Consider the following 25768-nt stretch of genomic DNA (forward strand, 5'->3'; position numbering starts at 1 on the left):
AGAGACCCACACCCAGGAATAACCTCCGGTTTTGTTAATGAACACTTATGGAAATCTGAAAATCTCAGATGGTTTGAAATATGTTTCAGCAATTTCCAATAATTTAAACTAAGTGTTACTGTTAATATCACACAATAGTTACTAGTTTATTATATTTTATCAGCCGAAAAAGCTTTCATCTTCCCCACCAGTGATTACAGATTTTCATAGGTGCTCAGTCCAGGGTTTTTTCTATGGACACGCTTTTAAAATCATTTCATAGGAGAAGAACCCGTGAACCCATAAAGGAAGAAATAACATCCACTGCCATCAGAGAGAAGCCAAATCAGCCAGACAGAGGGAGAGAAGGGTGAATGTGACAACAGGGAAGAATCAAGGAAGGTTTCACTTTAAGACACCCGTAGATTTGTCCATCTTTTTTGCCATAAGTAAGGCAAACTGAGAGGAAAAGGGAAGATTGACAGATGACTGAGCTGCATAGAAGCAGCCCCCGGGAGAAGCAGTGATTACCTGTACCAGATGGAAAAGCCCATTCTTGGTTGATGCCTGTGTGTGGGACACAACTTATTTAGACAACAGGCATTAACTAGTAACAATAATGTCCATTTGTAGACACTGGTTTGACAGGAAAGGCTGGTTCATACAACGGGGGATAGTGTTAGTCCAGTGTTTCTCACTGTGAGCTGTGTTGCCAAGTGGTCAACAATAAAAACAATATCACGTCCTACGGTGTCGATTGAAGACTCTCTCTCATAATAATAGAGCAACCCTGCAGTGTGTTATGCTTCACACAGTGTTCATACATTTTTCAGACCTTAGTGTACAACAGAAGAAAGGTTCAATATTGTGGAATCTGTAAGAGATGCTTTTCTACAGTCATGAAAGTGCAGTCATAAAAAATCATTCTGAATATATAGAATGCATATTTAATTGAACAACAAGTCAAGACAATTTCACAACTTTGAACTTGCCAACTCTAATGGAGACAGCCGACCGTCTGCTTATCACAGGTCAACAAGACATATCATCTGAAAAAAGTTAGCTAACTTGCCTGCGTTATGATTCTTAGCTTAAGATTTTTTAGTTTGACCATATCAGAATTGGCATGTTTTACTAAGTTTGGTCTCATAATTAGTTTAAAATAATCGAATATGATGCAAATAGTAGCTTTTTTTTTTTAACGTTTATTTATAATTAATTTAAAATAAAACTACCAGTAGAGTGTTCTTCATGCACTTTGACTGATTTAGTTTATCTTGAGGGTTTATGTTCCTGCAATTAATCGATTGGTTAAAGAGCAGGCACAATTTCAGTCGACCATGATTTTCTTTGGTTGACTACAGCCCCATGACTTAGTCCTGAGAAATTCTTTAAAACAGAACAAATGTATTCAATAGTGAAAGGTTACAAATGAGTCACATAAAAACAGAGTTATTAATGCACAGGCCTGTAAATAGACACTTTTGAATGCACGTGTGCTCCCACTGACTCACACATCCAATCACCTAGAGTCACACACAAAGTTTAAACTATTCCTTCTCGGAAAAACCCAAAGCTACTACTGTGTAAACTACCACAGTGTTTGGTTTCATGCCCCAAAGCAATCAGGCAATAAATTTACTGCAGGTTGAAGCATACGTTGATTAGGAAAGAGCAACGAAAGAAACCTGGATCAAAGCAAAAGTATAATTTTACACCTTTTTATGTCAAATGTGTTGATCTGTGACCTAAAACGTCAATGTGAAAAGGTCACTATGGGCATTTAATCTTGGCCACATAAAAGTAGAGACCATGTAGCATGCAACATTTGAAATGGGCAGTAGTAATGGCAGTTTCCTATGGGACACATGTAATCCTACGACACATGGCTGTTGTTTTCTGCTCTTAACCATAACAAGAATTTTAAGCTGAGTATGTTTATGCAGAGGGATATAATTGCAGAGTCATCAGAGGGTCACAGTTGAGCCTGCAGCTGCCTCCCAAGGCCAGGTTACACTCTACGTATTACCACCACCAACAACCACAAAAAAGGGGGATGGACGAATGGTTAAAGAGGCAAATGAAGGAGTGCATATAGCATATAGCTAGTTTGTAATATATTTATAGAATGAAACACGAAAAGGTTAGGTTAGCCAAATCATATAAAACTTACTTACTTAAATCATGTACTTGCTGTACACCGATTTGGTTTTTTTGATAACAATTTATCGACTTTTCGGTGAAATTTCTGCAGCACAAACGCATTTCTTGTGTCTGTATTGGACAAATAAAACCACATATTGTGTCCATACTAACTGCTGCTGTGAAGCTACACAAAGTAATGGCAGCAGACTGAGTTTATGATATAGAGGAACCTGGAACAAGTCCAGTCTGTCAATGAGGTGTGAAAAGCTTGTCTCACCTACTCAACACTCTCCATGTTGACACAACTGAGTTACTACGCTGTGCAACTCTCAGAGATCAGAGATGACAGAGAAAAGCCCTTCACAACAAAAGCAATATGTATCCCTCTCAAATGCTACTGAGAGAGCAGCCCCATCCACAATGCCATCTCAGGTAAATATAGCCACCCCGGGGCCTTTCGAGAGCTCTTTCTGAATGGCAACGGAGGGTGTCAAAGCAGGGCTGTAACAAGGGCACCGTGCGGTGGCATAGCTGTCTGCAGTTAGTCTCCCTGGCATACGCACACACACGGAGTATCCAATGCAGGGCTTTAAAAGGGGGCAGTCCAACTCAAGGCCACCAGTTGGGGAAGACCTATTATTATGGTCTAAATGAGGGTTTCCTCGTTGCATGGGAAACAGAATGCCCTGGGAAAACACAACACCACGTGATTTTAAATGAGGGAATTAGGTGTGTAAAACACATTCAAGTAAGTGCTTTCATGATTCTGACTAAAAATACATTCATATTGTGGATGAATTAGTGGAGAACCGCCAATATTAGCAAATCAATGACATCATAGGTCTCCTACACTGACAAAAACAAAGAGGTTTTTTTTCCAAATCTTACATTTACAACATCTGGCCTCAAGATGAGCAATGCTTAGCACAGTGTGGATATCCTTGTGTCAAGACTTACAGTAATGACTAGAAAAACAACTGGTTCCTGGGAAATGTTATTCGCATGACAAAAACTAGCACATCACCTTCCTCATGACCGAAATCTGAGTCAGATGAATCCTTGGACTCTGGGACATGTTCCAACAAACCTACACTCATCACTTTATTGTTGTAGATAATTAAACCATTATATTACAGCGTTTGGTCAGTAGTAAAGATGCCCAGCGGAGATTTCTTGTGAAGAAACAAAAGTTAGATTAATATTCAGCGTATCTAATAAAAAATGCATTGTGTGCAACCTGATGAAGGCATTTATGTGATTATGGTGATTATGAAGGTTCAACCTTCAGGTCTGTTTTGCTTTCAAAGGTTGAGGAAAGGACAGCAGAGAGCATCAGAAAAAGACATCAGGCCTGGAGCACTCCGCTGGCCGAATGGTTACAGCGCATGACGTGTAACTGAAACGTCCACGGTTCAATTTTGGAGGGTGTGTTGCTGCTCATAACCCTTTCCCTCTCAATCCCATGTTTCCCCTTTCTAAAGAAGAAGAATCCTTAAAGAAAGACTTTCAAGGAAATATTGAAGCAGCTTGTGGTTGTAGTTTGGGCTGTAATGACATCTTAGTTCTTAATGAGTCACAGAGCAGCTGCGAGGACGACACAGGTCCATACCAGCCTAGAGCCAAAGACGACATGCCGCCGGCCCACTCTCAAAATCAACAACCACACTCGAAACAGACTAAAGATAGAAACAGCCGACTCTCAAAGACCACTGGCCGCAGTTAAGGGTATCACCAAACTTATGTCACATTTCTGTGAAGCAGACAGCAACAAGTGCATGGTTGAGAAATTATCCATTCACCCACAAGCCTGCTCCCGTTTTCTTTTCATAACTGAACTGGCTGATGTGTGAAAAATGTCCAAATGCCTGTGGCTGTCAAGTGAAAGCAAGCCAGTATGTGTGTGCTTAATCTCAGAAACCACGTCTGTGCTTTTCACTTCCCAGAGTGTCACCACCATATCATCTGGGCTGGATTCAGTGACTCACATAAGCGAAACTCAAGCAACTCCGAGCACTTATTTCACTCGGCTTCTGTTTCATTTGTTACGTCAGCCCTTCTACCTTCTGTTCCTTTGGCCACAATATATATGAACTATCATAATTTTTGTCTAAATGTCATGAGTGGGAAGATCTTTCCACTGTTAGTTGAATTTATTTACTATTCATTTGAAAAATGTATTTCCATAACATTGAGACAAAAAAAATTAGTTCTGTGCAGTGTTCATAATTCCAACACAGTTGGTTTAGGGTTAACCCTAACCCAGAAACAATACAATCTAATCTTTTTCCTTTTAAAAAGTTTCTCATCCAAATTTTTTGACACAGACTAACAGTCCAAATAAACCTTTTAAGAGATCTTTACCTTCGGATTATTCCTCGTGGAATCATTGCAAAGGTTCACATCCTGATCTCCCCCTCCACCCGAGGTAAAATATATCTTGAAATGAGGCTGCCTTCGAGGAGTATCTCCACTGATTTTGAAAGTACAACCATTGGATCTGTTTCTTGCTTCCATTCTCTGTGTCTCCATGTCTGTTTGGGTCTCCTCTATAGCTTGGCTATCTGCGCCACTTTTCTGATGTTGATTCTCCAGCAGCAGCCTCTGATAAGATGACCTTCTCTCTAGTCGAATTTTGGGGTAACGGACCGCACGGCCAGCCCTTAAGCTGGCATGGCCATCATCTGTGCATTCTTCCGGTGATGCAGCAGCACCCTGGCTCTGGTCCTGGTCCTGATTTTGCTGGAGCTGAAACACTAATCTCTTTGTTCCACCATTAACACCAGAGCAATGGTCTGAGCTCTGCTGCTGGACGGACCAGCCAGTACCACCATAAGGAAGGATTCTGAAATGCTGGACATCAGAACCATCAGGGGAGTTCCTCTGGATGCAAATTCCACCAACACTGATACCAGGTTGTCCTTTGCTGTACACAGTATGTTCATTTGAACCAATACTAAAGACTCTGCGTTTGGACAAGTTCGGCTCCGTCAGAGAAGTCTGCGAGTTGAAAGAAGCCGGGCTGCAGTATGGAGGAGGCGGATGTAGTGGAACATCTGTTTGAATCTGTGGTTCAGTATAGGCAGGCGCAGGTCCTGGAGTATAACTAGGTGGCGGGATATCGTCCGCAGGGCCAATGGAATCTCCATTACTTGATCCATTGGAACGCTGCAGGGAGATTTGCATGGAGGAGCTCTTAGTGGGCCGTGGGTCAGTGTAGGCAGCAAGCTGGGGTATGAACATGGAGGAGCTGCGTTTAAGCAAAGGCTCAGAGAGCGAACCAAAAGCCCTTGGTGGGACGCGCTGTGCAGTTTGCACTAGAGAAGGCCTTGATTCTTGAGGTGGCTGCATGCTGAGCGGTGTAACCACGTCGTTGTCGTGGTCCTCACAGTCTCCTTCCAGTATCTCCGGGGCTGTGTTACTGCGGCCTGATCCAAAGTACAAACGCAGACGTTGTGCCATTTTCACCTAACGTCCCACAGCTCCCGGTCCCTCTCACTTTCTCTCTGACTGGCTCCTTGGTTCCTCCTCTCTCCTCTGGCTCCCGTCTCTGTCTCTTAGTGTCGCCTACTTCTCTCCTTTGGCTGGCTAGATGACTGATCCCCTTTTTTCTTCCACTCTCCCTCACCCCCTCCCTCACCCCCTCCCTCCCACCCGGTTCGAGTCTCTTCCGCAACTTTCCTCCCACACTAAACTGTAAGGAGGCAAGAAGTCACAAGAAACCAAAGAGCCACTGTAAAAGAGCTGAAGACTCTACGCTACGCACTAAAAGGAGTGGCAGAGAGAAGGCTAAAGAGGGGAAGGGTGAGGGGGAAAAACAAAAAAAGAAGGATCCCTATATGCCAGACTCTTAGCACTACCAAGCACTAGCGACAGACAGCAGAAATAGCCTGAGCTGAGTGACGGCCAGCATTCCTGACATGATTGGATAAGAGAGGCCGGCACTCCTGGTTTCCGAGGTGACAGTGGGTTGCCTGTCAGTCACGTGACTACAAATGGCCCCTACACCTCCTCTTACAACCTCGTGCTGCCCTCAAGTGCCAACTGGCCCCGCAAACACATCCTACTTACCCCTGTCCAGCCCTCCCTCTGTTCACATGATCTCTTTAAAACCCCTGCCCACTTATCTACCTCCACCCCTCCCATCAATGTCCCCACTCCAAGTTGTACACAGTCTACTCATTTACAACCCCAATAGTTTACTATTAACGTTACCTACCATTTCATTCTCTAGCCTAAAAATGCAGCCTAAGTTAGTGCAGCTCAGTTTTTCTACCTCTTGAAAAAGTCTTCATCATTTAGACTACTGAAAAATACTTTATATATTTAATCATAATAGGTAAATATGATCTCTACCTCCTACACTCACAGTGCGGACTCACAGTGCACAAACAAACATCTCTTAATCACTATAAAGATTTAAGGCCAAAACATCACATTTTCTGCTGTTACTGATCTGACTAATCATCTTGTCATGGCCCATGGAGAAAAGGAAAAGTAGAAAGGAAAGAATGAACATTTCCATAAATGCTGGTGCAAACAAAACACATACAATGACTACGTTTACATGGACATTCCAACTATTAACTTTAATTTGAATAAGACATAATTTCTATAATAATGTTTACATGAGTTGCTAATAGAATATTCCATTCATAATCCCGGCTACATGTTACAGAGCATAGTCTTATTATGATTCACAACAAGATTACATCCTACCACTTGTTAACACTTGATCCCGGCACCTAACTGCCATACGTCGATCTTAAAAAATGCTGTGAAAACTCATGTTAGTGTCTTATTTAGATAATTGTCTTAGTTCTCACAGCTTGGAAAAAAGAAAAAAAAGAAGCATAAGGAAGTTGTTGCTAAAAATGGACCAGTGAAAATTGGAAGGGTGGGGAGAGCATATCTGACAGATTGCAGCTTTGATAAGGCAAAGAGCACAGCCTTCCCTGGGGAATGATATCCAAGTCTGCTTCAAACAGAATAGACATCCGCCGTCTACCATACACAGCCAAACACTTAACTGTCTGGTGGATTTATAGGTCACTCTGCTTGCATCCAAAAAACCACCCAAGATACGACTCAGCTGTCATCCTCGTCTGCAATGCTGGAAAGCTTATTCTTAAGCACTTGTAATGTTATTTGGCTTCAGTCAGAGATAAAACTGAGAGAGGCATTTCAATTGCAAACTGTACATTCATGAGAGGGCTTTATCCTCTGAGACAAGCCTAGTGATTCACCAGTGTATAGGCATGTGAAAATGGGGGTTTTAGGCGACTTTGCCCTGAGGAAAAGGTTAGTGGGGGAGTTGTTGGCCTCCATGCATAGAATCAACAAAGTCCTCATGATAATTTGGCCTTACAGAGATATGTCTTCCAAAAAAGTGGCTGCCTTGTTCCAAATTCTATGACTGATTTGACTTGTGGTTTACCCTGTATCAAAAGCAACAAGCTGACAGCCAAGCCAATGACTGTGTACCACAATGGGGATAAAGGAAAAAACTGATGATATCGACTGGAGACAGAGAAATAGCCAAAGGGAAAAAAAGAAGTGCAGAACGAAATCGTGGCTCGGGAGCCAGTTACACTTAGTGTTGATACACTGCCTACAGTGTTAGGCACAGTCAATAAAAGGGTGCATGAAATGTTATGGAGAATGTTCTGTATAAAAGAAACAAAATACCAATGTGTGGTCTAATGGCAGCCATCCCAGTTTGCCAAATGACATAACATGCCTGCTACAAACAAAGCATTTCACTGTATTGTAAACTTCTTTAACCTTTATATTTGCAACTTTCAGCCTCATTTTTAGCCGTGTGATATTTTGCAGAGACTTACATTAGATGAGATTTAGAGCATGTAGATCATTGGTACTGGTAAACCACAATCTATCATACATGCTGCATGAAGCACAAGCTCAGTCAATCATTCATCTCATCTGACAAATAAACCATAAATTAATGAATGCAGGAGAACAAACAACCCCTTCAAAGAAATACTGGCCAGTGGTGGAGGAGCTGCCTTGGTATGCACCTAGAGATGGTATGCACAGAATAGCACCTCCTCGGACATATAAGGAGAGAACAAGCTTAAGGCTTCAGGCTGCCTGTGCTGTGCTTTCTTGTGTCCTCCTCTTCTATACTGCAACAAAGAGCTCCCACTGTACTTAGAGGAAAATTAGAGCCGCCCTTTTCTTCACAGGCTGAGATCTAGTGATTCATGCATGCAGAACACACACCAATGTACATTGGCTCGGATTTTAGAATCATACAGAAGACCTGACTGAGAAAAAATTATAAAATGTATAATTATATAATATATATTAATTATTAAAAAAACAGTTTTCACCTGATTAAATTATCAGGACAAGTACAGAAAGTAATGTTTCAAAAAGACACTCCCCACGCTGAAACCTTTCAAACTCCCACGGAGGGTATGATAGCAGTAGCTATTGAGCTGTGAGGAACAGACAGAATGTGCCTTATCCAGCCAAGAGGACCTATTCTACTTTGGGCTAGGTCGTGTTTTACAGACTCCAGATCCCAAGAGTTACAGAGGAGCCTTTAACAGTGCTAAATTCTAACAACCACTTCACACAGCTCTTCAGAAAGGAAATTGATTATCAAGACCTCCTCGTGCTGTGTTTTAATTACTCTAACACTTAACAATTGTGCAGACATTGAATGTAGTTGTTATGGCAACTAGGAGCATGCAACAGTTTTCTTGTAATTTTTACAAGAAAACTGGGATTATCTTCTGTGTGAGGGAAATCTGAGAAACTTGACATAAGAGGTATGTACGATTTGGTAGTGGACTACCGTCTTTAAGCAAAGGAATGAAACTTGCAGAAAAACAAGCCGTACACAGCCTCTGCCCATTGCAGTTTATTTCTCTTGCTTGTTATGTTGCCTGAGCCTACAGCTGAAATCATGTGATATTGACTCTGGCAATGTGTCAGACTGAGAATGAAATGCATTCAAATTATCATATTTTCTCTGGTGGTACCAGATGTTTCACTGGCAAAATATAATATATTACAATACAAATACATAACACAAATACAAACACTGCATGAAGTAAATTAAAGCAGACGTTAGGTGTGCAGTGGGTGTGACTAAATAAATCAACTTCTGGTGAGAGCTGTCAAAACAGACTGAAAATAAATACATACAGTGCCATATAAGCAACAGAGGGAGTGAAGGGTAAGAGGTTATGAAGTGTGAGGCTTACCAATCTGTTTTCATCAAACACCTCAAAGAGCAGCCTGTGATTCTGCGGACACACCTGTGTTGGTAACAAAATAACAGGGGAGATGAGGAACAGCAGTCATCCAGTGGATATGTGGCAAAGCCAATGCAGATGTACATGCAAACACTTTGGTAGGTAGCTGCCCGCTCTATTTTGAATAGATTTTTATACATAATATATACAGTATACATAATTTGTTTTTTAAATTTCCTTCGGTAATGCTGGTTGCAGTTTTCTTTCTGTAACTGTAAAAGTGACCTGCAGTAATGGAGCCACGGCTGCAGGACTCAGTCAATGAAGTTGCACCACCGCTGAGCTGTTCACCTGTTTATTCAAACTTGAGTGGAGCTCGACTCAGTGCGCAGAACCCTGAACTGGACATGTTGCAAACGCACTGTTGTTTTGATCAACAAAATCACTTGTGTTGAGTCCCAGCCACCGATGCTTCATAGTGCCGGTTGACCGTTTAATCATTATTAAACGTGTCACGTGTCCAAATCGCAACAAATTCAACATTTCCTTTGGCCTTCCACCCAGGTGAGGCAGAGGAGGAGTCACAACAGACAAGCGGATTCAATTTTCGAATATATTCGTGTCATGTCAAATTTGTCCAAACTTGATTTTTAGAAAAAGTGCCAACTTTTTAACACAGCGCTGAATTGTAATTATTAACATGTAATAAGTGAGGAGAAATCATGTGCATGGGGCTGAGCTTGTAAAGTCTAATATGGTCTGTCTGATTACACTGGCACAGGAGGTGGGACTCAGCTCTCAGTTAAACTACAACCAAAGATTAACAACTGTAACACCACCACTCTAGGGTAAGCAAATAACACACTGTCGCAGTGAAGGACACTAAAAAGACTGGGACATTTACAAAGACTTTTTCAAATATGAACTCACTCTGAAGTAGAACTCCTCGTTCCATTTGGGATTGAGGGTCTAAAAAACACAAAGTAAAAAAAGATATTGGTTAGGACACAAATATATGAAGTATGTGTTAAAGCACAGTGAACATCATGACTGGTTTGCACAGATGTATGAAACTTATCCAACTCAGAGTCAAAGTAGAGAGCCCAAGTGAGAAATAAGGCTCAGTTGTGTGTGCGTCAATGATCCTCTTATGTTGTTGGAGGAAGTTTGGAGCGAACATGTCCCAGTGATTGGCATTAGGCCCTAGATTAGCAGCCCAACAGCCGTGAGGATTTTCACCCACTTTCTGGACGGATCGGCTCAGTACGTGGATGCGCACACTTGCTTCTTCGTGCCTCACACACACTCGGTATTTTATTAAACTGAGAGCTCTGTGACACTTCTCATTAAAATTCCTTCTGTGATTGAGACCACTTAAACACTGGAATGTCAACGAAGCCTTAATTCTCACAAGTCACTCTGATTAATAAACACTTTGCAACGTTTTATGGCAGCGATACAAATCACGTCTCTGTTAAAACAACTGCTGAGACATCAGAATTACAACTGAACCCACTGCCCCTTGACAATAAGCCAATTCAACACTAGAACATGTCAAATTTGCCTTGAGGAAATGAAGACCTCATGCAGAAAAGTATGCTAAATATCAGCATTTGGTAAATGCACAGGGTGACGTCTAGTTACTGATGTTCTCCTCAGAACGGCTCTTCTTTTTTTGTCATTTTTCATGCTTTTTTGCCACAAGCCAAACTCTTAGCTTCAACAACAAAGATTCCATCAAAGGTGTCCCACTTAAAGACACACACAGAGCCCACGGAAGAGGCGAAGCAGGGATGCTTCTTTTTCTGCTCCACATAGCAGTGCATTGTCAGCTATTTATATCCTATAAGGCAAGCATGGCCACTGGCAGCATATGTCTGCCTGCGTGGAGGCCTGAGTCGCCTGACTGCAGCAGGAGGTTGGCCTGCCTGCTACATGTAACTATCAGTCACTACCAGGAGAGGAGGAATTTACTAAGAAATAAGGAGCTAGTTGCAGAGTCATGAAGCAGAAACTATGCATTTGTCTTAATCCCAATCTTGGAAAGTGAATTAGATGTAGTGCAGAACACATTTGACTTTATTTTTTAATATATATATATATATATCCTCAAATATTCCACTATTTTGGCGACTAAAATCTAGATTTTGATCAAAACCACATCCCGCTGACATTAAGATACAATCTTAAAGGAGTTTACTCTATGAGTAAGTAATAGCTCCCCCTGCTGTGAACAGATTCCCACCCTAAAGTAGGCCACTGGGGTAAAAGAGCTTTCCTGATGTCTCCCTCTAGACGCTCCTGCACAGGAAAAGGAAGCGCTGCCATCTAATGTCATCCTGTGGCTTCCCTCTGTCTCAATATGATATTATGACTTTGATTTATCGGTGTTGTTTGCTATTGTTTTAGTGCATGTCTGTATCTTGTTTTTTTTCCCCCTTAACCAAATTGCCTCGGGATTAATAAAGTTGCATTGTATTGTATTTTAAGGAAAGGTGGTGGCAGTGGTGGGGGAGGTATTAGAAGCATCTGGTGATCCTGAACCTGTGTCTTAAAAAGGAGAGTGAGCAAAGTCACATTTAAGTGTGTGGTCCTAGTGTAGGAGGAGATTACTGTTGCTGGAGTGGCCAATCTGATAATGGTGCAAGCAAAACACATTAGAGTTCATTGAGCACGACACATGTAGGAGTAGAAATACGCAGCTTAGTTCAAAGTTAGTTTTGTAACATTGGACTCACCTTTTTAATGGTTTTAGTTTGGACTAAGGCAAGCTCCTTGTTTTCATCCGCAACATAGAGGGAAAGTTTGACATATGGATCACTGTAGAAACAAAACAGAGGAATTAAAAAAAAAAAGCCAGTGATTGAAATTCAAAATTCAGATGAATATTAACCTAAACCAAAATATTTTGACATATACAGATGATATTTTCCCTGGTGTGGATACTAACTGGATACATAAATTCCAGTTTCAATACCAAAATGACATTTTCCAATTGGTGAGAATAAACATAATTATCAGGTAATATCCGACTACAAAATATTTGATCTGAATGAGCATTAATTATGGGGATTCCCCTTTTCTAAATCAACAAAATATTGCTCGGTTACATTCGAATACGCTGCTTGTTCCTAGAGCTGATTTCTGAATCTGACAAAGTAACAGCCCAGCAGATAAAAACAGCTTGCATTTGGGTATTGTGAGATAAGGCTATAATGTCTTACTGGCAAAGCAGAGTGCTAAAAATAGAAATTGAAAAACATTTTGAGGTCAGCAGAGCAAATAGTAAACAGAGTGTTTGTGACTGTGCTATCTTATCATAGCCATTTGGTAAATTCGCAGGTGCTGACAGGGCAGAAATCTCCTGCGGGTTCGGTATAGAAAGGCAGAGCTGCACTGTTCACCTGGCTGACCAATTACTCGAGTGATCTCATCCTCTACAGGCCCCGCCAGGTACAGTGTCAAGTTATGGCCTTTCCAAAATCTCCCTTTGAAGAAAAACTCCTCACAAGTCTGTCTCCTGTGATGACAGAGTATCTCAACACATGCCAACATAAAGCATTTTACAGTTAAATAAACTGTGGAAAACAAAACTCATAACAAAATGCGATTTGTTACAGAATTTTTATAGATTTTTTGTAGAATGTGTACAGCAGGTGTGATGTGAAGAAATAAAGAAGCACTGTCAACAATAAAAACAGCAGCTGAATTTACGCCCGATTATGGAATATACTCGTATTTAATAACCTTCATGCAGAAAAATCACCATTATTAAAGTGAAGGCTGTGAATGGATAATGGAGGGGATGAAGCGAGGTGACTTTTGAGAGCAGCTGGTGCTCAAGTACTTCAGTAGCGTTAAGTGGATCGCAAACTTAACCTGCCTGACTCCTGCTGAGGCAGAACACAACATGGCAAGTCTGATCCAACCACACTCTATCACAATGTATATCACACTTTTCACAGTAAATGTAGTGTATTTTCATATCAAAATATTGACATATTTATACAGACTCAGTGTAATATAATACCAGACTAAGATTTAGTAGAGTTATATGGATCATTTATTGGGATTCATTTTTTGGTGTAAAATGTCTCATCTGACCAAAACCCAATAAAGTCGTTTTTTTGCTATCCCGAGTCAACATTTGCATTAACAACTGTTTACATAGCAAGAGCTGTTACGTTTACAACACAACAGGTTAGACTACGCCCTCTGTGGAAGTGCTACTTCTTCATCCTCTCATGTTAGGCTGACGGCAGACTGGACACTAAAGGAAGCAATAGAAATAGAAACATGACAAGAGTTGACATTGGTATTGCTTTCCACCTCTAAAGACAAATCCTACTGTGTAAAGGAATTAAGTTTGATGTTGAACTCCCAGTAAACAGCTGTTATTGCTAAGCAAGCAGCGATAGAAAAAACTTGCATACAGCACCTTTAGATATCAATTTTGATGAAAATGTTTAGATTGAATTGATCCAAATGGCTGCCAATTAATTAATCACTTGACTGAATAATCATCTGTCTTTTTCAGTGATGTCAGTTTACCCATAATGCTACACTTCTCTGTCGGCCCTTAGATAACGTCTATCAATGTTCTTTATAAATACATAACATAATGTAGAGAATTTCGTGCTTCTCCGGTGTGGAAGTAAAGCATTAAACATTGTCTAATTCTTAACACCAACACATCTGTCAGTCTTCCCAGATTATACTAGGACAGTGAGTTTTTTCCCATGCTCTCTGGGAAACGTTGGCGTTATGTGTCTCATAAATGACAGTTTGATTGCAGGGGCTAGATTAACACTCAAAGTTTAAAATTGAATTTGAATCACATTTCAAACTAAGGGCCATGGATGTTTTAAATCGGATTTGCCATAATCAATTTCCATGGGATTTTTCTTTGCCATCCAGCCCTGATATAACCAGTAATCTAATTTCAGTATGGATACGGTAAAAAATTGATTTCGCCTGCCAGTTAGAGCCTGGCCGTACCATCAGACAAAGGAGCCAACTGAGAGGGAGCAGAGGAAAACAGCACATGAATTGGGAATGGTTAAAAAATTATCTGCAAGCAACCCCCCTGGAAAAACTGGCGTTATTGCTAATTAACGTCTTAAGGATCCCCACAGCCTCTAATTGTGTGTGTTTGTGTGTTTGTGTGATGTGCTGTGACTAAACAAAATACAATGGGCCTACTGTATCTGTGCTGCAGTGAGATTTCTTCACGTCTCCTTCCCTCTATCAAAAAACAAACCTACTGAGCGAGACAGACAGGCCACTTCAGGTCAACACTATGAGATGAAAAGCGAGCGTGGCAGGACGCTGGATTCAAATGGTGGCTCGGCTCATTTGTTGTTTGCATGGCAGTTCGTTGACTTTGTATCTACACCTCACTAAAAACATCAAAAACAAAACCTTGGGGTGTTTTCATTCAGTCCTAAACAGCAAAGCAGAACACAATGGAACAAAGCAGCTGCATTACAGAACGCAGCAGCAACAGGGACGGCTTTGGAAGCGAAAAGAAGAAAAGAGCAATCCGGCACCGTCTGAGCATCTTCCGAGGGGACAGACTGCCAAGTCAGCACAGTCTCCTGTGCCCACACATCCAGACATCATTCAGTGTTTCTTCATTACTGTTCATTTTACTCCTGACCTAGTCGAGCTATCCTGCTGGAGAGGTATCGGCATGCTAAAACATGCACGCTGGAATGTGAGCAGCTCTACTACACAGTATTAAAAAAGGTACCAGGGTTTTTCTTTGACAATCTAATGCTTTCTCATGGCTCACACACAATGCAGTACCTACAGTGCATATAAGGGCACAACAGCCTCTTTATGAAACCACATTTAAATTCACTAGATCCGGATTTTTATTTAGATCTGCACCAAATTGCACACAGTCATTTCCCTAAACCTGCCAGATTTTTTTCCATCACGATCCAGGAATTATTCTCTGAGAAAATCAACATAAATGTTTTTTTAAAAAGCCCCATCTCACAATGTTTAAGTAAGAAAATATTCCTGGATCCAACGCTGATCCAGATCCGCACACCAAAATGTAATGGTTTCTTCCCTGACCCATACCACATCCTTTCACCACGTTTTGTGATAATCCATCCAGTAGTTTTTGCGTAATCCTGCTAACTAACGAGCAAACCAATCTTCAAACAAACGGACAAGGGTGAAAACATAACATACTTGTTAGAGGTAACAACAGTAGGAACAGTCTTCAAATTTCTATCAGAAACATTTCAAGTCAGTTAACAACTGTAAGCCCTTATACTTTTCTTTCAAAAGACACAATCCGAAGTCATGATTTCTCTTTAAACATCTTTCTTTGACTTCATGACGTTTTCCATCATGCTCAAAGAAAAGTGGTTAGGAAAGGACATAGGGCATAATTTTATTGACAATTCAACCACAGCCTGTGACTGTCTAACCTGTTGTCACTTCAGTAGTGAGTCCCTCCCAATGTCTGTGTTTGTCTTTGTGGAAGCAGGTGAGCTGGAATCATCACCATAATCAAGCCCTCTACAAATACCAAGCTATCAACCAATCAGATGTTGCCTCTGTTTCAGCAGATCTACACTCCGAGCCTCTTGGTTTCATACAAGTTGCTGTTATTTTTCGGCCCAAAACCTGTTCCCTGTATCCTGACCCTTTTCTCCTTTGCGTCCTGTCTCTGGTTCCCCGACTTATCTCTTTTCCTCCGTGTCCTTCTTCTCTGCTTGGCGGTTAATGCCTTCACCACCTCACCTGTCATCTCCCAAGACTGGCCTCCATATTCATCCACAGCACCATAATCTCCATCAACATCGTCAATAAGTTATCTTTTAACCTACAACTAGTCAACCGCTTGGAGTCTCGAGTGCGGCTCTGGCATGTTTTTTCTGTCCATACCTGTGCCAGCGCGTGTTATGTTGTGCAATGCAATTGTGTTACCCTTTCCCTAACACACATGGTTATTACTTGATTTCTCTGATTACAGACATGTGCAGTGTAAAAACGTCAAGTAGGCTAGCCCAGACAACTGGATTGCACCAAACCCAAATATCATTACAAGATTAATGTACAACCAGGCCGGATATCCACACAGCCTGTTCTAGGCATATGGCATGCAATTTCTGCAGTAAAGCTATAACTGTTTTCATTACAATTTAATGTGTAAACCTGTTCAGGTATTAAGTGCACCTCTTCATTCAGCCTTTAAAAAAATTAATTATTTCAAACAATGTACATGAAAAAGGCAGTGTAACTGTAGACAGTGCATCGATACACAGAAAAACTTTGGACAAACATAATATTTGTTTTACTTAGTTCCTGAATTGATATTTATGCTAAATTATGCATAGTCACGTGAAAGTTACAAAAACAGTGGGTTAAACTTCATCAAAGAGTCACAAAGGGCGAGAGGAGGTCAGACAGCATGAGACAAAGGCCCCATGATGAACGTAATGCTTCACAGACCCTTGAAACTTTAAGTTTAAAGTCCGTCTCTCCAAACGTGTGAGAAATTATGAGGTATGTATAATTATTAGTCAGACAGTTTATCTGGAAAAACTTTAATAGAAGTGGGTCATGAGTAGAGTAGGAGAAGCAGATAGGTAATCATTGATTAACACTAGAGTTCAAGGTCTTCATAAGTAGAAGGAATTTAGTGAAGGGGATTTAATTGAGTGCGCTCCAAGGACACAATACAGGAGCTTCTCTTAATATAAGAGCAGGAGGCTGAACTGAATGTCCTTGTCAAATCATTATTGTTGGCTGAAATATTTTTGTTGTAAAAAATGTCATCTTTAGAGTAAAATATCAAGTTTTGCAAGATGTGCAATGTCATTGGTAGGGCGAGACTACCTGACATCAAGCAGTGCCCACAGCAGGTAACCAGGATACCACACACTTCTCGGAATAGTGTAACACGTAAGCTCTGATGAAAGCAGCACTTTTGTAGTTTCCTGTGATGCTCACCTGGCTCCGATGATGTCTTTCTTCGCCAGATCAATTCCTGCAATGACCTTAACCCGCAGCACTCTGGTTTCATTCTGTAGAAAGAAAGATAGAGAGGGACAGTTGATCAAAACGTTTCATCAAACTCATGGGAAAACAATCTCATAATCTCACACTCAAACCACATGGCCGCACTAATCCGCTTTTATTTATTACCTCTAACTTTAAGCCAGACCGGGAAATGAAATGAGTTCTGAAAATACTAAAGACAAAGCCAACAAAATAAAACTTTGGAGAAAAAAAACTCCATGGTGATCTCTAACAAAACACTCCTGAAGATTGAAAATCAAAACCATTGCTTAATTAAAAAAGCATGTGATTATATCAGTGTCTGGATCTTTTGTCTTTTGCATTTGCTCATCAGACATAATTTGACTATTCATGTGTTTTACAGCTATATTATGTATACATCTGTATGTATTAGATTTATTGCCTATTTATATTTTGTACTTATCGCTGGCTCTTTCATCTACCTCTAACTATCTGCTGCTGTAACAAGTGAATTTCCCCGTCATGGGATCCATAGTTAATCTTATTTTTAAACATTTGCGACAGCCTCACCTGCATTAAAAAAAACTTCTGACACACTGAAATGAGACCTAAAGTAAAGATAACAGACACGCTGCTTCTCTGAGGTTCGCCTTTTTACATTTGTCAAGTCTGACCACAAATTATGTCACAATTTTAGTTATGACAAGCGCTAGAGGATGGAGCAAAGAAGGGAGTGGGGGTCAAAGCCCAGTCCAACCCAGCTGTTACCCAAGGCCTTGTAAAGAGAGTGTAGTGTTACTGAGTATTAACGTCATAGTCACTGTAAAAGCTGTATTTCATGTTTTGCAGACTGACATAAAACCTTTAGTTGTGAGGATTATTTGGTCTGATTTCAAAAAAACTACAGAAGCCTTTTTTTTATTTCCCATGTGTTGCATTGAATGACTGGCATAAATAAAGGCCACATGAAACTTCCAAATCTCCCCTACATCCGGGTGAACTTGATCAGCCAACTGATGGAAGCTGAGACAAGATCAACAACCGTGGGAACGCCCATATTTACCTCCTTGAAGGGACTCAGGAAAATAATCTTTTTTGCAGTACATCCACAAAATCTAAAGTCCTACTCTTTCTGACTAGATTAGCAGTGTCTGGTGGGCAGGTGGCTGCTGGTGTGACAGCTGCTCGGTGGGCACATGATTGTGTTAATATCAGTGATGCTCTCATGTTGGGCTCGTGACTGTCGTGCTGCCATTTAAAACAACATTTACACTATTAAATTAGTTCACACCACAAAAATGAACGCCAGTGTGGAGGTGACAGGTAAAGGAGGGAGAGTCCACCACAACACACAAGCCCGGATATCGACCTCATTTGACAGGAGGAAGATGTGCACGTCTTGAAACTCGGTTAGCGGTCAGCCCACCATCGAACAAGTTTGATTACTGACAGGAGGCGGTGATTGTTTGGCAGGGTGGTTAGCTTGTGATGACATCCAGGCTCCCAGCACATGAAAATAACCAAATTCTCCAGGGCTTCAAGTTAGCACCCACTGGACGAGCACCCCTGTAATTCACACACACACACAGCATGTTGCAGGGTTTCTCGAGCTTATATGACAACGTGTGGCAGTCGTTTCTGGAGCTATGCGAGTAAACCTCAGGAGCGAGGTGTTGGCAGCAGCCCGGACATTACTACGGAATGTTACTGTTGGTTAAGAGCTCGTTAGCTTCGGCTAAAGCTGGCGTTAGCTGCCTCCGGCTGTGTGAGAGACAGCAACACACACACGGTTGAAGCTGTCGTTAGCAATGGAGCTTACCTCGTCTTCTGAAAGTCCATATATTGGCTCGTACGTCGCAGCCATATAGCCCGCGATCCAAGCTGTGCAGACAAAAACAAGCCGCTTAGCAAAGCTAGCTAGCTAGCCTTGAACAATAAAGTCCCACTTTCCCTTCTGTGCCGTGCGGGTGATCAAGTCCACGGCTAGACCAGGTCTTCGAGGGCGGGTTGTCAGCCAGACGCCGTGGAGACTCGCCAGCTTGGTCCGTCCAGGACACAAATGGGAAATCTATCAAAAACAAGAAAGTGTGTCCAAATTGTTCCGAGTGAGACAGATCGTTTTGGTCAACTCCGAGCTGATCCCCCCCGAAACGATGTGACACTTGACTTCCTCCTAACGAGCTGAGCCAATCGCGGGCCGAGTACACGTGAGTGACGTTAACGTCGACCAAACGAGTGCGTCGGGTATTCCCCGATGCTCCCTCATCGGACAATAAAATATATAGAGGGCGTGGAGCTGAAGTGTGTGTGTGTGTGTGTGTGTGTGTGTGTGTGTGTGTGTGTGTGTGTGTGTGTGTGTGTGGGGGTGGGGGTGGGTGTGTGTGTGTGTTATAAACGTGTAGTCAGTGGACCTGACTATACACCGACTATCCGCGGACCTTAGGGTAAGTCAACTTATGATAGTAAATAAAACTGTAAATGGTTTATATGCAATTGGAAAGTAAAATTGTGTGAGTCTCTGTCTTTGCTGTCTTGTAACACAAGATAGCAAATAAATACATACATTCAGCCTAGGGAGAATAAATATAAATGGATAGTGTGCCTGGTCCTACTGTTTAGTTGCTCTCAGACATTGACAATTGCCTCCACAGAGTCAGCTGCCTTTAAACAGTGTGGCAACAAAGTTCGATGCCTTTAAACAGTGTGGCAACAAAGTTCGCTGCATTTAAACAGTGTGGCACCAAAGGACACCGGAAGTGCCTCTACGAGCTACCACTGCCACGATTTGAGCTTACCCTTATTGGCTGACGGAGGAAACGGTGAAAAAGGTGAGTAATTCAACTGATTACTTTACTTCATAAGAACCATTAACACGGCCATTTAGGGCTGTCTTAATAGACACAATAAACAAAAGAACCGCAGTAGGCAGTTTCTGAGTTTAGAAGCAGGTAGGGTTTATGGTTCGTTTGGTGAAACAGGATGCTAAGCTAACTCATGGGTAGCTACAGCTTATTTTCAAGTGTTAAGCAAAGCAAAAGTAGGGTCAATAAGAATTGGCCCTGCTCTTGATATTTTTTTACTGCTGTGACACATCACAATGGTCTAATTTTGCTTACAGTCCACTCACTTATGGCAGTCAGACCAACATTTGCTTCCCCTCATGTCTGTGTAGACACTAAGATTCATTGGATACATTTAAGAAAAACTCACATCAGTCGATTGTATCAATGGCAGTAGTGGCCTATGGACACTGCTCATTCATGGGCGCTATTTTCTGAACGAAAATGATCAGAATACATTTACTTGTTGTATTTTAAAACTGGTTTCAAACATAAGCGATATAGGTGATTAACTATACAGAGGATTATGTTTAGTATGCGTCTATAATGGCTGTAGCCATGAGCTCAATGTGTGGGCTTTGTAACTGTAGCTACTTAGCAGAGCGGGAACAAGGGGTGGGGGTGGGGGATGTTCGAGAATGTTCTCGAACAGCCGGTATCAAGACAGCGGGAATGACCATACTTCCAGTTGCTCGTTCAGAACAAAGGCCTGTGTTGTATCGCCGTGTGTTTTAATGTTACTAATAAAGAGTGTGTTGCAGTTTGGACCACCTGATTTAACATTAAATATATCCTGCTTTGTTTTGTGGTTAGTTCGTACATCTTAAAGTTGTAAGCCAGTTTCCAGCGAGAACGATGTCAGTGTTAACTTGAGGCCTCATTCACTTAAATACAGATCTAGCGCAGTGTCATTGTTTCAGTGTTGTCAGTCTTTGGGTACATTGACACATTAACATTTTTGTTTGGAATCTACTATAGCAATGTATTTTAACACACTTTTATATAGTGTAAGTGATTAACCAATCTTATAGCAATTACACTGCTGGTGAATAGTTTTCTGTTAATTTATTTATTCACATTGCTGAATTTTCGAGACTACTCTCCCGCCTACAACTACTAAAAGTGAACTTGAGTTTCTTTTTTAAACGTGTTTTGTTTGTCTCATATGTGTTTTTTTGTCTGAATAAGCTTTCAGTTGTAATCCATGGTATTGACAAATCAACTTTCCTGTCAGGAATCATGTCTAAGGGAATAATAGTTGGCATCGATCTCGGGACCACCTACTCCTGTGTTGGTGTGTTCCAGCATGGAAAGGTTGAGATCATTGCCAATGACCAGGGCAACCGGACCACACCCAGCTATGTGGCCTTCACAGATACCGAGAGGCTGATTGGAGATGCAGCCAAGAATCAGGTTGCCATGAACCCCACCAACACGGTGTTTGGTAAGAGTGACTGACATCTATATTTTAAATAGAAGGCAAGAATGAGTCTGTCACAAACAGTTCCTCGGTAACTTGTTAATGAGCACCTCACTGTGATTGTCCTGCCATTCGTAGTTTCCACCAGAGGTCGAAAGACCAGAGATGGCCAAAATCCTTCCTTGGATGTCTGAGTGGGCTTCTGTAATGGAAGTCCACATTGTCCCAAATTTGTTTTTGGATTAAAAAAGAAAACTATTCATTTTTACAGATGCCAAAAGGCTGATTGGCCGCAGGTTTGATGACTCAGTTGTACAATCAGATATGAAGTACTGGCCATTCAAAGTCATCAATGACAGCACTCGCCCCAAAGTTCAAGTTGAGTACAAGGGTGAGTCAAAGTCCTTCTACCCAGAGGAGATCTCTTCCATGGTGCTGACCAAGATGAAGGAGATTGCTGAAGCCTACCTTGGAAAAGTATGTTATGGTATATTTTTGAAAACAATGCTACAATACTTGAATGCTTTGGAATCAATTCTTATGTTTTTATTCCTTTCAGACTGTCAACAATGCTGTCGTCACAGTGCCCGCCTACTTCAATGACTCCCAGCGCCAGGCCACTAAGGATGCAGGCATAATCTCTGGCCTCAATGTTTTGCGTATCGTCAATGAACCAACTGCTGCTGCTATTGCCTATGGTTTGGACAAGAAGGTATATTAACCTTAAAAATAACTGAAATTATACTTAAACAATATTGATGGTTTTAAATAAAAACAAGTCTAGTTCTTGGTAGTTGAATAGAGTTTGAAATTTTCATTCCTTTCCAGGTTGAGTCAGAAAGGAACGTCCTCATCTTCGATCTTGGCGGTGGCACCTTTGACGTGTCCATCTTGACTATTGAGGATGGCATCTTTGAGGTCAAGTCCACCGCTGGAGATACTCATCTTGGTGGGGAAGATTTCGACAACCGCATGGTCAACCATTTCATCACTGAGTTCAAGCGCAAGTTCAAGAAGGACATCAGTGACAACAAGAAAGCTGTCCGTCGTCTGCGCACCGCTTGTGAGAGGGCAAAGCGCACATTGTCTTCCAGCACCCAGGCCAGTATCGAAATCGACTCCCTGTATGAGGGAGCTGACTTTTACACCTCCATCACCAGGGCTCGCTTTGAGGAGCTCAATGCTGACTTCTTCCGCCGCATACTGGAACCTGTGGAGAATTCCCTTCTTGACGCCAAGATGGATAAAGGACAGATCCATGACATTGTGCTGGTCGGTGGCTCCACCCGTATCCCTAAGATCCAGAAGCTGCTCCAGGACTTCTTCAATGGAAAGGAGCTGAACAAGAGTATCAATCCCGATGAAGCTGTGGCCTACGGAGCTGGTAAGCGATTCAGCCAATTAATGTGCACCACTTCGTTTTTTGGACTTGGACTGTGATATCAATACATTTTTAGCAGCTGACGGTCATGGTCACTCATGACCTAGTTAGGTGTCAAACTTAATATAATTTTCTGGATGTCAAACTGCTGTTTTGTCTTTACAGCTGTCCAGGCTGCCATCCTGTCTGGTGACAAGTCTGAGACTGTGCAGGACCTGCTGCTTCTAGATGTCACCCCTCTGTCACTGGGTATTGAGACTGCTGGAGGCGTCATGACTGCCTTGATCAAACGCAACACCACCATTCCTACTAAGCAGACCCAGACCTTTACCACCTACTTTGACAGCCAGCCTGGTGTGCGCATTCAGGTAAGCATATCTGTTTTAATGACTATTTTTCTTGCCACTCTGTTTCCTGCCCCGGAGGCCTTCCTTGCATGTTTGAGCTTAATAAAGTTGACAGAACTGTAGACAAACATGGTTTAAACATTGTATGCGAACACACTTCAACAGGTTTATGAGGGTGAGCGTGCCATGACCAGAGACAACAACCTGTTGGGCAAGTTTGAGCTGACAGACTTCCCTCCTGCTCCCCGTGGTGTTCCCAAGATCGAGGTGACATTTGATATTGATGCCAATGGCATCATGGATGTCTCTGCTGCTGAAAAGAGCTCTGGGAAGGAGAAGAAGATCACAATCACCAATGACAAGGGTATTAAATGCTACTCCACCCTAATTTAACTGCAGTGTTATCCCAACATCAGAAGATTGAATGCTAATCTTACCTATTTGATGACAGGTCGTCTCAGCAAGGAGGACATTGAACGTATGGTCCAGGAGGCTGAGAAGTATAAGGCAGAGGATGATGTCCAGTTTGACATGGTGTCTGCTAAGAATGGAGTGGAGTCATATGCTTTCAACATGAAGTCAACTGTTGAGGGTGAGAAGCTTGCTGGCAAGATCAGTGATGAAGATAAGCAGAAGATCTTTGACAAGTGCAACGAGGTCATCAGCTGGCTTGACAAGAACCAGGTAAATACTCTGCATTCCTTTTTCTTTTCTAATGATGACATTTGTCAGAATACTGAAAGTCCTTGTTTTGCAGACTGCCGAAAAGGATGAATATGAGCATCAACGCAAGGAGCTGGAGAAGGTGTGCAACCCCATCATCACTAAGCTGTATCAGAGTGCCGGTGGCATGCCAGGTGGTATGCCAGAAGGCATGCCTGGTGGCTTCGGAGGAGCTGGTGATGCTGCTCCTGGTGCTGGATTCTATGGACCCACCATTGAGGAGGTCGACTAAACATTCCCTCACCTCAGCTGCTACCTCCTGAGAAAGTGCTCTAAGAAACTAGCCCTCTTATAGCACAAGTTACAACAAGCTTAAAAGTGTAATTTATAGTAAAAAATTGGGTTCTGGGACCCCACTATTGCATCATTTGACACAACTGGGAACAGTTTGTAGTTGGCTCAAAAGAGCAGTGAGTCACGCACATAGTTTTGTATGATGTCACTGCCTTGTCAATAAACTTGAAACCCTCTGTTTGACTCTGTCCATCTTTTTGTCTATAGGACTTAAATCAAGCTTTGCTCAGAAACCATTTATAATTGTCTCAAAAGTGTTATTTAGTTCCTATACTGGCTGCGCTAATTAAGAGACAGTGATACCTTAATACATCCTCCTTCAAAAGAGAGGGATTTAAATTTTGAATTATGCTGAAATTCTGGTTTAAATGGTTTGCATTCTTCGAGACGTTCTAGTCTCTGAAAAGTGACTGCTCTCAGAACATCTGTAGCAGTAGCTGCTTGTTACAGAGTTTGGGACAATGGCACAGCTGTTGTTTTTACTAGACTTACGCCTTCTAAGAAACATTGTTCTAAACCCATTTTGGCTCAGAAATGCACACCTTGAATGTCACACCTGTAACTCGTCACAAGACCACTTACCCTGAAGAACTGGGTCCAAAATCTATTCATAAACGTCTTATTTAATATATATGTATCATTATATATTACCATATTTTTTATTGTTTGAAGGCAAATTATGAACCTATGCACAGAGTTTATCTGGTAATCTGGTAAAAACAGGTAATGTGAAATATTTATGATCAGAGGTTTGTCTTTATCTTTTACCTTTTTACCTTTTTCTTTTGTACCACTAGATGTCGCAACAGAGTCATGATTATCTCACCCTCTGTCCTGGTTTGTCCCTGCACTATATCCACGTGTCCAGTGATTAAAGAGAAAGAGGGAGAGGGGGGTGGGGATAGAAAGAGAGAGAGAGCAAATGTCCCACTTACTTCTTCTGCAGGCACAGACACACTGCTGACATACCAACATCTCTGACCCATCCACTTCACACGCACCCCCCAACACAACACATTCATCATGAACAGAGAACTTTGATTTTAAAAAACAAAAAGGCACCAAATCTGTGGAGCACCATCAATCAGGGCAACCATCAATGTGTCCTGGTTCAAACACTCGCTGGCCTTCACCATGACTGTGTCGCATAATGGGACTTTTAAATCAATGTGAAGAGCAGATGGCCATATTACATAATATTATTGCCTCTAAGTAGAGCTGAAACAGGGAGGGCCAGAGATTTCCAGAGCCTGCCTTGATACAAGGCCATCATTCACCCAAGCTTGTTTTACACACAATGATTAAATGCTTTCTTAACATCTCCCACAGACATAAATTACACTACAGGCTTTGTGGGTAATAATGTGACTATTCACAAAAATCCAGATAAATATGTTGGCTTTTTTGTTGCA

General features: G+C 41.7%; 2 protein-coding genes across 16 annotated transcripts in view; one reads left to right on the top strand and one right to left on the bottom strand.

The window, feature by feature from the left end:
* Nucleotides 1–19539, bottom strand: part of nedd4l (NEDD4 like E3 ubiquitin protein ligase) — a 43874-nt gene extending 24335 nt beyond the window's left edge. For 2 of the 15 annotated variants that reach the window (XM_034602341.1, XM_034602336.1), the window contains exons 1-5: nucleotides 19171–19514; nucleotides 17322–17395; nucleotides 12086–12167; nucleotides 10278–10316; nucleotides 9357–9410 (exon numbers count right to left, since the gene is read on the bottom strand). In XM_034602341.1, the coding sequence (XP_034458232.1) occupies nucleotides 9357–9410; nucleotides 10278–10316; nucleotides 12086–12167; nucleotides 17322–17395; nucleotides 19171–19215 (294 nt within the window). In that variant the 5' untranslated portion in view covers nucleotides 19216–19514. Of the gene's footprint in view, nucleotides 1–510; nucleotides 547–4485; nucleotides 6228–9356; nucleotides 9411–10277; nucleotides 10317–12085; nucleotides 12168–17321; nucleotides 17396–19170 lie in introns of those variants that run through there. The other 13 variants (XM_034602333.1, XM_034602326.1, XM_034602330.1 and 10 more) reach the window with 11 other exon arrangements.
* Nucleotides 19540–21415: 1876 nt separating this feature from the next.
* On the top strand, nucleotides 21416–24472 carry LOC117771676 (heat shock cognate 70 kDa protein-like). Its single transcript, XM_034602349.1, has 8 exons — nucleotides 21416–21635; nucleotides 21883–22088; nucleotides 22171–22323; nucleotides 22440–22995; nucleotides 23158–23360; nucleotides 23505–23703; nucleotides 23791–24023; nucleotides 24097–24472. The coding sequence occupies exons 1-8, from the start codon at nucleotides 21431–21433 to the stop codon at nucleotides 24292–24294; spliced, it is 1953 nt and encodes a 650-aa protein (XP_034458240.1). The 5' UTR covers nucleotides 21416–21430; the 3' UTR covers nucleotides 24295–24472.
* The last annotated feature ends 1296 nt before the right edge of the window (nucleotides 24473–25768 follow it).

The sequence above is a fragment of the Hippoglossus hippoglossus genome, chromosome 12, assembly GCF_009819705.1.
Source record: "Hippoglossus hippoglossus isolate fHipHip1 chromosome 12, fHipHip1.pri, whole genome shotgun sequence".
In the NCBI taxonomy this organism is placed as follows: domain Eukaryota; kingdom Metazoa; phylum Chordata; class Actinopteri; order Pleuronectiformes; family Pleuronectidae; genus Hippoglossus; species Hippoglossus hippoglossus.

Bases quoted from the DNA above. Each gene is read 5' to 3' on its own strand.
- LOC117771676 (XM_034602349.1), top strand. From the start codon at position 21,431: ATGTCTAAGGGAATAATAGTTGGCATCGATCTCGGGACCACCTACTCC. The intron at 22,324-22,439 runs GTATATTAACCT...ATTCCTTTCCAG, and splicing joins CCTATGGTTTGGACAAGAAG to GTTGAGTCAGAAAGGAACGT. The intron at 22,996-23,157 runs GTAAGCGATTCA...TTGTCTTTACAG, and splicing joins AGCTGTGGCCTACGGAGCTG to CTGTCCAGGCTGCCATCCTG.